Raw genomic sequence first — 11336 nt, forward strand, 5'->3', positions numbered from 1 at the left:
AGACCTATTGCGCCCTTTGTAACTTCATTTACAAGATGATTTCCAAAATCTTTGCAAATAAGTTAGTCTTATGTTTACCCTCTATCATTTCTTCTCATCAATTGGCCTTTGTGAGTTGGAGGAAAATTCAAGATACTATTCTCACAGCCCATGAAATGGTCCATAATTACCATCATTCAAAATCTCTTGAATCTTTTTGTGCCAAAATTGATATTAGGAAAGCCTACGGTTTTATAAATTGGGGCTTTTGAAATCGGTTCTCATTCAATTAGGATGTCCAATTCTTTGGATAGACCAAGTTATGGAATGTGTGTCTACTCTGAGATTTTCTATTCTTATTAATGAAACCTCTCATGGATTTTGCAAAAGTGAACGAGGTCTCAAACAAGGTGATCTTTTATCCCCTTATCTGTTTACGTTGACTATAAAAGCATTTTCTTGCACTTTTAATCAAAAAATTTCTTCCAATTCTTTGAGTATTCCTAGGATTATGGGTGTTCCAGGTGTCTCCCATTTAATTTTTGCTAATGATGTCCTTATTTTTTCTCAAAATGATACGACATCAGTTTCATCCATTCAAAAGGTGTTGAATCTTTTTTATAATGTTTCTGGTCTTCAAGTGAATGAAGCAAAAAGTTAGGTTTTTTTCAGTGATTCGTGTAAAAATCAAGAGTTCGTTCTGTCTTCTCTTGGATTTACGAAAAGTACTTTACCTATTAAATATTTAGGTCTCCCTTTATTCTCATCTAGACTATCTCATACTTTTTGTCAACCTCTAATTGATGGAGTTTCTAAAAGGGTCGAGGGGTGGAGATCGAATTTGTTGTCCTATGCTGAAATATTAAAACTAATTAACTCTGTGTTGTCTAGCTTTCAAATCTATAGGTATACATTTTTCAATATTCCGGTAAGTGTCTTAAAAAAAATAGAGAACATCTTCAATAATTTTCTATGGAGAGGTCTTTCACTTGTCCATTTTATTCATCCTATTAGTAGGCAAGAGTATGTAAACCTTATGATAAAGGGGGTCTTAACATTCGAAGACTAAGGGATATAAACAAAATAGGTATGGCTAAACTTTACTCGAGATTGGTGGAAAATGATTTTGTTAGGTAACATTGAGCCTCGATACTGTACTATATTCTACTGTCAAACTTTGCACTAGGTATAAGCTTTAAAAATTTTGTGAAATCATTAAGAATATTTGCTACCATTTTCCATGTAAAAAATATTAGGGAAGAAATATATCAAGGTTCATAAGAATATATAAATGATTTGAAAACATATAAAAGAAAAAAATGGAGAGAGTGATAATCACTGGTGGCAAGCTCCAATAGATTATAGATCAAACACGAGAATGGACATATATATGTTTTGCGATCGTTCCCCAAAGATCACTCATTGAAGAATTTCAATGGTTATTTGGTGGATTTTGATAGAGAGAATGAAGAGTTCTCTCCTTCATCGTATAAAGTGTTGGGAGGGAGGGAGTTATAATTTTGATGAATATTTCATAAGGATTTATTAAAAAGATTGCAAGTGAGGATAATTTTGTCCAAAAATACGAGTTACTATAGCAAATTGCCCTATTTTCAGTATTAGAATAAAAGTTGCCCTTGTTCGCCATTATGTTAAACTTATGGAATTCTTTTGGTAAAAGTCCAATTTACTAAGCACAATCGCTGTGGTTGTCTCATTTTTTTTATTTTTATATATATAATATTTTTTAAGATTTTTTTTGAAAAAAAGGGTAAAAATTAATAAAAGGTATCGATTAATAGAAAATCAATTTGATTACACTTAAAGTCCGCTCGTTGGCCACCCACAAAGATTTATTCTTGCCTAGTATGTGTGGCTTGTGAGATATTGCATGTACACGAGAGACTTGGGTGAGATACGGTGCTCTAAGAGATCAATTGCAGGTTCAGAACCCCTTCCATAAATTTTTTTAAAAAAAACTTGATTGAACATAGTTTTAAAATATTTATAAAACCATAGAATTTATCTGGTTTGGATAAAAGCTTTAGTGTTTTAAAAACTTACCGTAAATATTGCAATTTCACATCTTTACCCCTTTTTGGACATTAGATAGAGTGACCTTTTATGTAACGGTATAAAGATAAATTTAGGTTTATATTTGTATAAAAATTCTTGATATTCACACAAATAATTGTATAAAATTAAATAAGTTTAATTGTTTGCATTAATATTTCAAAATCGTATTCAATTATGAATTGTTTAAAATATTTTATGCACCTATGTAAAACACCTGTATTTTATTTTATTAAGAGGCCAGTTGACTCACCTCTACTAGTTGGGTCTACGGGCCTTGGTGTGGACACCCTAGTCATTATAAAAAAGAGAGTAAAGCATGGCCTCAAAACATGTACTAAATCAATTAAGTTCCACAAACCTAATCTAATTTAGATATTCCTTTTGGGTTGATCTCACAAGCCCTGACATCCTATCCTTTATGGATTTTAAATAAACTTTGATTATTTAAGTTCTATTAAGCAACATAAATAATTACAGTACATGACTATCAAGACTTCATCCATATTTAATTGCCCCAACACTTGTTAGGAGCTTAGGATTCGTTTAATTAACTATGTTTTAAAAATAAGCAATTGTGTCACACATATTAGGGAGTGGGTCATACAGCAGTGACCTGAAGATTGGACCTCCTATCAGCAAATCTTGACGTGAAAGTCAATAGGAACCATAAATACATTTTCACTTGTATCTCTAGAAAATGCATTTATGATTCTTATACACATTCACGTTAGAGTGTGCGATGTAAAGTCCAATCTTGAGGTCACTTCAGCATTATTCCCTTCCATACTTTCATCTTGAAAGATACTTCTCTCGTTGTTTTCATATTTGATGACATACCCCATTGACTTAGGTGTTCTCTGAACGACTAATTTAAATAACCAATTGACTTCACCTTCAACATTTAACATAAAATCGATTTTGGTTTTCTACCTAAAGCCAGTCATCTTAAATTTGGACAAATTTTTTTCCTACCATTTCCTACCATTGTGATGTATTTTCTTAAAATCTCAAGAACAAAATGGGATTTTTCTTTTTTCTTTTTTTTTTTTTTTGGGGGGGGGGGGGGGAGATGAAGATTGACTTTTGGGAAAACTTTAAAGGGTATTTGACTAAATGTAAAATCATTATTGAGTGGCTTTGAATTTGCCAAAGTTCTTGACAAAATCAAGGATTTCTCTTAACAAAACCACTTCGATTTTGTCCCAAATCAGTCTTCTACAAACTTTGGGCAAAGATTTTTACCCTTGTGTCTTCAACTTTAATATTCTATTTCTTCAACCTTTAACCTCAAGAACAAAATAAGACTTTTGGAGAAGTAAAATAGATTATTCTCAAAATCAATTTACCTTCGACCCATTGTTTTGGGTATAATTTTTGGTCCTCATTTTCAACCTTAAAATCTACCTTCTTCAACCTACAAACCTCAAGAAAGAGAGAAGTAGAAAGTGACGGAATTTGGCTAAAACAATTAAGGATTTTTGACAAGAGGACAAAGTGAGGTTGAAACAATGTATTGAAGACCAGGATGAATAGCTTAAAATTTATTTTCAAAGAGCTTGAAGATGATATATTTTGAGAGAAAATCAAGAAGTTTTGGTTAGTCTCTTAAATATGACAAAATTTCTTGGAGAAAATAGTTTTAGGCAAGAACATGAAGATAAGGGCATTTATGTCATTTAAATTAGTCTATCAGAGAAAACTTAAGTCAAGGGGGCATGTCATCAATTCGAAAACATAGAGGCCCATCTATGATATTGATCAAAATGAAGAATATGGAATTTTATGTTATTTTATATTAATCTCTCATAAAGTCTAAGCTCTAGTGTGGGATAGTATGTCATCAGCTTGAAAATTAAACGGTGCATCTCAAATATTCTATAAATCATAAAGGTCTATGTTTAAATGACCAAATCACCCTTGTTCATAGTCAGTTAACGTTCTTATCCCATTTACCAGCCACAGAGAGACCATTACAATGGCAACCTCAACATCCCCTCTAAGCCCTCTATCTCCACACAAATCCAAACCAAGCAACACAAAAGAAACACACCAATTTCCTCTCTCTCTCCTACCCAAATGTAATTCCCTTAGACAACTCAAACAAATCCAAGCTTTTACAATAAAATCCGACCTCCAACATGACATCTCTGTCCTCACCAAGCTCATCAACTTCTGCACCCTTAATCCCTCTACCACCATGGACCATGCCCAACAACTGTTTGACCAAATTCCCCAACCAGACATTGTCCTCTTTAACACCATGGCTCGCGGATACGCTCAAACCCAATCATCAATTCGAGCCGTCACCCTCTTTGTTAAAATTCTCAATTCGGGGCTTCTCCCCGATGACTACACCTTCCCGTCTCTTCTCAAGGCGTGTGCCAACTCTAAAGCATTAGAGGAAGGTAAACAAGTGCATTGCCTTTCTATCAAAATTGGATTGCACCAAAACATCTATGTCCAACCTACACTTATAAACATGTACACCGAATGTGGTGACCTTAGTGCTGCACGTCAAGTCTTCGACAAGATATTAGACCCATGTGTTGTTACATACAATGCAATGATTATGGGTTATGCTCGACGTAGTCAGCCAACCAAGGCATTGGCATTGTTTCGAGAATTGCAAGCGAGCAATCTCAAACCAACGGATGTTACAATGCTAAGTGTTTTGTCATCATGTGCTTTGTTAGGAGCATTGGATCTAGGGAAGTGGATACATGAGCATATAAAGAAGACTGGGTTAGATAAGTATTTGAAGGTGAACACTGCTTTGATAGACATGTACGCAAAGTGTGGTAGCTTAGAAGATGCGGTTTTCATATTTGAGAATATGAATTTTCGAGATACGCAAGCATGGTCAGCAATGATTGTTGCGTATGCGATCCATGGGCATGGTAACACAGCTATATCTATGTTTGAGGAAATGAAAAAGGCAGGAGTACGACCTGATGAAATTACATTTCTAGGTCTTTTATATGCATGTAGTCATACAGGAATGGTGGATGAAGGTTGTGGGTTTTTCTACAACATGAGAGATCGCTACGGGATTGTTCCCGGGATTAAACATTATGGGTGTATGGTGGATTTGCTAGGTCGTGCAGGGCACTTGCATGAGGCTTATAATTTCATTGAGGGATTGCCCATCAAGCCTACACCTATACTATGGCGAACCTTGTTATCATCTTGCAGTAGCCATGGAAATGTTGAATTGGGGAAACGTGTATTTGAACACATTTTAAAGTTGGATGAGTCTCATGGTGGGGACTATGTGATTTTATCAAATCTATGTGCAAGATCGGGAAGGTGGGAAGATGTAAATTATGTGAGGAAATTGATGAAAGACAAAGGGGTGGTCAAGGTACCTGGGTGTAGCTCTGTTGAGGTGGACAATGTGGTGCACGAATTCTTCTCTGGGGACGGGACGCATTTAGAATCTAGAGGACTGCACACGGTTCTCGATGAGTTGGTTAAGGAATTGAAGTTGGTCGGATATGTGCCCGATACTTCTCTAGTGTTTCATGCAGACATGGGAGAAGAGGAGAAAGAATCTACTCTTAGATATCACAGCGAGAAGTTGGCTATGGCATATGGACTTATTAACACTTCCCCTGGAACAACCATCCGAGTTGTGAAGAATCTTCGTGTGTGTGGGGATTGTCACTCTGCTGCAAAACTTATATCCAAGATCTTTAACAGACAAATAATACTTAGGGACATTCAACGGTTCCATCATTTTAAGGACGGTGTATGCTCGTGTGGGGATTACTGGTAGTAGTAGTTATCGAAAATAAGGATTATGTTGTTACACACTTCAATTCATTCTCATCTTAACAACAAGCTATATGTATGTTCCATGTCTTTTGGCAAATGTTTACCTTTTAATCCAAGGGGAAACTGCAAAATTATACATCAAAATTCCACTAAGAGGTCCTCAATTTGCATCCCACGCAAATTAAAGTGGCATTGCTAACAAGTTAAGGCCTGGAGTAATTGAGGTAAAGTTTGATTACGCTTCTACCTTGATTAATGAGATGCATTGGGAGCATTTAAATTTTGTAATATTGTGTAACTTGAATATATTTTTTATTCATCATCATTTAGTGAACCTTGCAATTCTGGGTCCTCTTTGATTGGATTAACAGCACTCTTATGTTCTCTAAGAACAACAGTTCATGATAATGAAGACATTAAATTTTGTTTAGAGATAATACCATGAAGTTGATAGTTTCTAATGCACTATAACACCCACCTTAGCCTTTTTTATCTTCAAATTGAACAATTCGATCAGTTGGTCCTTTGAAGAGAAGTTCACGCTTAGATCGAAGTTCCACTTGACATTATATCATTGGAGCGCCAACCCATGGTTGATTCTCTTACATATAGGAAGGTAAACCTCTTCGATGAAGCATAACCCCCAAAGTCAAACATATGAACCTTAACACTTAAGTCCTCAACAACAGGTTTAACAGGTTGAAGACATGACCAGTATCATAAACCCAAAATCCTTTCTTTTTACAAGATTGAATGCTGAAACTGTAAATATTGAGACATCTTTTCTTTGAATCAACCAAATGATTTATTTATCTTTAATTTTAACAAGTACTAGAAGAAGCTTAGATTTTCAAAAATGAGAGCTACTGAATAAGCTTTCTATATTTTGTAACTTTGTTATTTCATAATTTTACCCTTACAACTACTGTACATCAAGATGATTTCTCAAGCTGTGATGAGCTCACTAACAGAGTTTGTGTCAATTTTATTCAAAGAAGTATCGGTAAACTCAGACAGGATTGCTCTGAACTCATCTCCTGATAGTGTTTCCTTCTCTAATAGAACATCCACCAGTTTATCCATTGCTTCCCGGTTATTCCTTATGTGGGTCTTTGCAATTTCATATGCACTATCGATAATTGCTCGTACGGACAAGTCAATATCTTCTGCAAGTTTTTCTGACATGGAATTTCTTGCTAGCATCCTTACTATTAAATCACTGCTTTGTACTGCAGGATCAGTCAATGCCCATGGACCGATGTCAGACATTCCAAACGTGGTTACCATCTGGTAAGAAAACAAAAAACCCATAATTTTTTAATATTTTGTTACATAGTTTAGAGACTAAATTTAATTTTCATGAAACCTACCTGTCTTGCTATTTGAGTGATTTGTTGCAAATCCCCTGCTGCACCAGTCGTAATCTCGGGTTCCCCGAAAATTATTTCCTCGGCTGCACGGCCGCCAAGACCTCCGACTATTCTAGCAAAGAGTTGTTGCTTAGAAATGAGAGCTGGATCTTCACCTGGTATGAACCAAGTAAGACCACGGGCTTGTCCTCGAGGAATTAGAGTAACTTTCTGTACTGGGTCATGCCCGGGAGTCAATGTCCTGTAATTGACAGATCGATTAAGAAGAATTAGATTAAACATTTTCGTAAGGGATGGACTATTTGCACACACCTTTTTGCACGGCTCACCCACTTAAACGTTATTTTTCTAAATTACTCACCCCGCCCATTTAAAAAAGATGAATTTTTTGTTTGGTAGGAAGCTAGTGAAAATTTTCATTGCGATACAGTAGGATCCTACCGAATCCACTTGAAAGGACTTGGTAGGATCCTAGCGATTGGTACACTGTAGGAACCTACTGAATCCTTTTAGGTAGATACAGTGGGTTCCTACCGAATCTATGTTGACGAATTCGGTATTGACCTACTGAGTGAAGCTTCATTTTATTTTTTTCACTACTGAGATTTTCGAACAACCCTTAGATTAGGAGTTGAGGTTTCCACAATCATTTCTAACCTACTTTGCAAGCTCTAAGGGTATTACTTCTTGTACCATTAAATCCTTCTTGAAACTTTCGTAGATGCAAAGAATAAGGAGAAGATTGAGAAAGAGAGAGGAGAAGAAGATGAAGACCACTGAATTCGTTCTGGGATGGTGGGTGAAAGCAGTAAAAATTACACCTTTCACCACTTTTTAGGTTGCTAAAAGCAGTAAAGTGAGCGAGACGAGCAAAAAAGGTTAGGTACAGATAGTGTGCTCCTTTTCGTAACTAGAATTAACAAATTTTAATCTTTGTTGCTAGGCTCTAACTAATATTGATTTCCAGCTTAGTTTCTAAGTAATCTAAGATTGTCATTCATTTGTTTGTTTGAGAATCTTATGTGCTTATAGGAAATGAATTTCAAAAACTTTACTATTTGAAGTTTGAGGCAATATTATTTAGTGAACTTACGCGCAAATGGCATGGCCGATCTCATGATAAGCCACCAGAATTTTGCTCTTTCCGTCTGTCATCTTCGTCCCTTCCATTCCTGCTACAATTCGATCAATTGAATCGTCAATCTCTTTCATTGTTATCTTTTCTTTGCCTCTCCTTCCTGCAAGAATCGCAGCTTCGTTCATGAGATTTGCTAAGTCTGCGCCACTGAATCCTGGGGTCCTCATAGCAATAACACTGATAGAGACATCCTTGTCGAGCTTTTTATTCTTGCTGTGGACCTTTAGAATTTCTTCCCTCCCTCTTATATCTGGCAGTCCAACTGTGACCTGATGAAGAACAGCCCAAAACTTATCAAGTCGAAGTCCATAGAAATAAATTTCGACATATTTCCACAAAATATTTCTATTTCCATAAGGTTCGACACGAAATTTAACCGACAGTTTCTTTATGTATATAATTTCGTGGAAACCACTATTCATTTCATGAAATATTTTGGTAAATATGAATTTCAACCGAAATAATCAAATGTAAGCTATAAAAATGTAAAATTTTGATGAATAGAAAATTTCGACCGAAATATCCGTATAAGTATGCACCTACAATTATTCATGTGCTAATCAGTTAGCCAAATTAATAACTTATTCTGTATATTTAAAAGATAAAAAAATCGAAATTTAATACCTTGTCAAACTAAGTTGACTCATATAAGCATTTGAACATTAATGAATTAGAAAGACGTAATAGCATACCTGCCTATCGAACCTTCCCGGCCTAAGCAAAGCTGAATCAAGAATTTCAGGTCGATTAGTTGCAGCGATGACAATCACTCCGCTGTTCCCACTAAACCCATCCATTTCGGTGAGCAATTGATTCAGTGTTTGCTCCCTTTCGTCATTTCCCCCACCAATACCCGTTCCTCTTTGTCTCCCCACCGCGTCTATCTCATCGATAAAAACCAAGCAAGGAGAATTATCTTTTGCTTTGTTGAATAAATCCCGTACTCTTGAAGCCCCAACTCCAACAAACATTTCAATGAACTCAGAACCTGAGAGAGAAAAGAAAGGAACTCCAGCTTCACCAGCTATGGCCTTAGCTAGTAATGTCTTCCCAGTCCCAGGTGGACCCACTAAGAGGACTCCTTTAGGAATTCTTGCTCCAACAGCAGAAAACTTCTCCGGGGTTTTTAAGAATTCTACGATCTCCTGAAAATCTTGCTTTGCTTCATCAACTCCAGCTACGTCGTCAAATGTAACTCCAGTGTTGGGTTCCATCTGAAATTTGGCCTTGGACCTGTTGGAATTGTATGGAATCAGAACACTACACCAAATAAATTATTAAAAATGTCCTAAAAATTTGTAGATTCATACTAGTATGAACTTCAACTAGTTGAGATAAATATTGATTATGATAAGTTGTTGGTCAAGGTAAACTATATGAATAATGCCCATGTATTGATAGAACATTCTAATATTTTTATTTTATTTCGACAAATTCACCACTTTGGAGTTTGTTCTTTCTTCAATAGGACCCTCCAAATAGAAATTAAAAAGAAAAAAAAAAATTACACAGAGAGCTAAAGTAGACATACTGTATAGTTGTGAGACTAATTAGAAAGAATTTGCATGTTCAAGATCCTAAAAGACAAGACGAAAGACATAAAGAACATGGATTGAGGTAGTGTGAGCAGATACAAACATACTTGAATTAACAGAAGACATGGCTCTAGAGAGAATCAAATGGAGGATTAGGAGATCTGTTGGGCCCACTATGTGAAAAAAGGGGTATATTCAATGCCAAGGACTATCGAATTTGGCAATTTTTTCACGTAGTGGCCTAGCCCAAATTTTAGAGAGTTTGCTTTGATAATGATGATTAATGGTTGGACATGGAATGTGCAAGAATATACAAGTTGAACATGTATAGCTAAAAAGACATGTTGAATGATTTAGTAGTTTCTCACTTAGTTTCTCTTGATGAGATGTTCTATATTCCTTTTTTAAACACAGATTATCATCAAATAATGAAAGATTTGTGACGAAAATTTGACTAATACCATACCTTCCTAATCCAAATGGTAAGTTGGGTCCTCCAGGAGCATTATTCATAGATGATCTCCTTAAAAGTAGAGCGCCAAGCAGAATCAATGGCAAGGCAATATTCCCTAACAAATCAAGAATCATACCTCCCATGTTGACCTCCATAGGATAAGCAGCAAAATCAACATCTTTCTCCTTCAATTTCCTCAACAGTTCTTGTGGCAATCCAGGTAACTGTATTTTAACTCTCTGGATTTTATTAAATGTAGGATTAAAGATCTCGGCGATCGCAACAGTCCCGTTCTCAAACAAGTCTACTTTCTTCACTAAACCTTCATCCAAATATTGTAAGAATCTAGAGTATGTCATTCTACTTGAAGTGGATTCTTGTGGGCTCTCAGGTTCAGCTCCAGTAGGCTGAACTATAGAGAGCCCTCCTCCTATAAGACCCAAACTAGTTGATTGTAACAGCTTTCTCTTACTGAATTTAGGTTTTGGATTTGGGTTTTCTTTAGGAATGATTTTGGGGAAATGGGTATCTTTTGAAAGGCCTTGAGATTTGCAGATTGGGAGGTTTGGGACAGAGAGAGATAGAGAAGATGACATTATGCTTATTGGGTTGGTGAAGTCTTTGTTCTTGGTATGTGTTGAGTAAGAAATTTGAATTTGTTTGGAGGGAGAGAGTATGTGTAAGTTTAAATAGATTTAAAAGTGTTGGCATGGATGGTTCTAGGCTTTCAACACTTCTCTTTTTCTCTAATTTCCTTTTGTTTCAGGAAGGATCTAGAGTGGGTCTTGGTGGATGGATGTGAAAGTGAAGGCTAATGGTTATTTGGGATTGTGTGGGACACTTGAAAGTGTGGTTATTTGTCCATGCCAAGGATAATATACACATGTGTCCAAACAGACAAGATCTTATCCTGCACTTGCTCTATTGACCATACACATGGATAAAATTAACAGGTCTGATTTGATTTTTTGTTTTTGATAAAGATTATGTCATGTGTCAAGTTAATTTAA

General features: G+C 35.9%; 2 protein-coding genes across 2 annotated transcripts; one reads left to right on the forward strand and one right to left on the reverse strand.

Moving 5' to 3' along the window:
• The first annotated feature begins 3866 nt into the window (after window positions 1-3866).
• On the forward strand, window positions 3867-5895 carry OTP85 (Pentatricopeptide repeat (PPR) superfamily protein). Its single transcript, XM_086433639.1, has one exon. The coding sequence runs from the start codon at window positions 4031-4033 to the stop codon at window positions 5828-5830; it is 1800 nt and encodes a 599-aa protein (XP_086289765.1). The 5' UTR covers window positions 3867-4030; the 3' UTR covers window positions 5831-5895.
• Window positions 5896-6610: 715 nt separating this feature from the next.
• FTSH6 (FTSH protease 6) lies at window positions 6611-11056 on the reverse strand. The gene is made up of 5 exons (XM_086433638.1): window positions 10339-11056; window positions 9030-9570; window positions 8293-8606; window positions 7200-7440; window positions 6611-7116 (listed from the first exon to the last, which is right to left on the reverse strand). The coding sequence occupies exons 1-5, from the start codon at window positions 10920-10922 to the stop codon at window positions 6775-6777; spliced, it is 2022 nt and encodes a 673-aa protein (XP_086289764.1). The 5' UTR covers window positions 10923-11056; the 3' UTR covers window positions 6611-6774.
• Between the last annotated feature and the right edge of the window lie 280 nt (window positions 11057-11336).

This window comes from Akebia trifoliata, chromosome 3 (genome assembly GCF_017979445.1).
Source record: "Akebia trifoliata isolate Shusen 1 chromosome 3, ASM1797944v1, whole genome shotgun sequence".
Taxonomy (NCBI): domain Eukaryota; kingdom Viridiplantae; phylum Streptophyta; class Magnoliopsida; order Ranunculales; family Lardizabalaceae; genus Akebia; species Akebia trifoliata.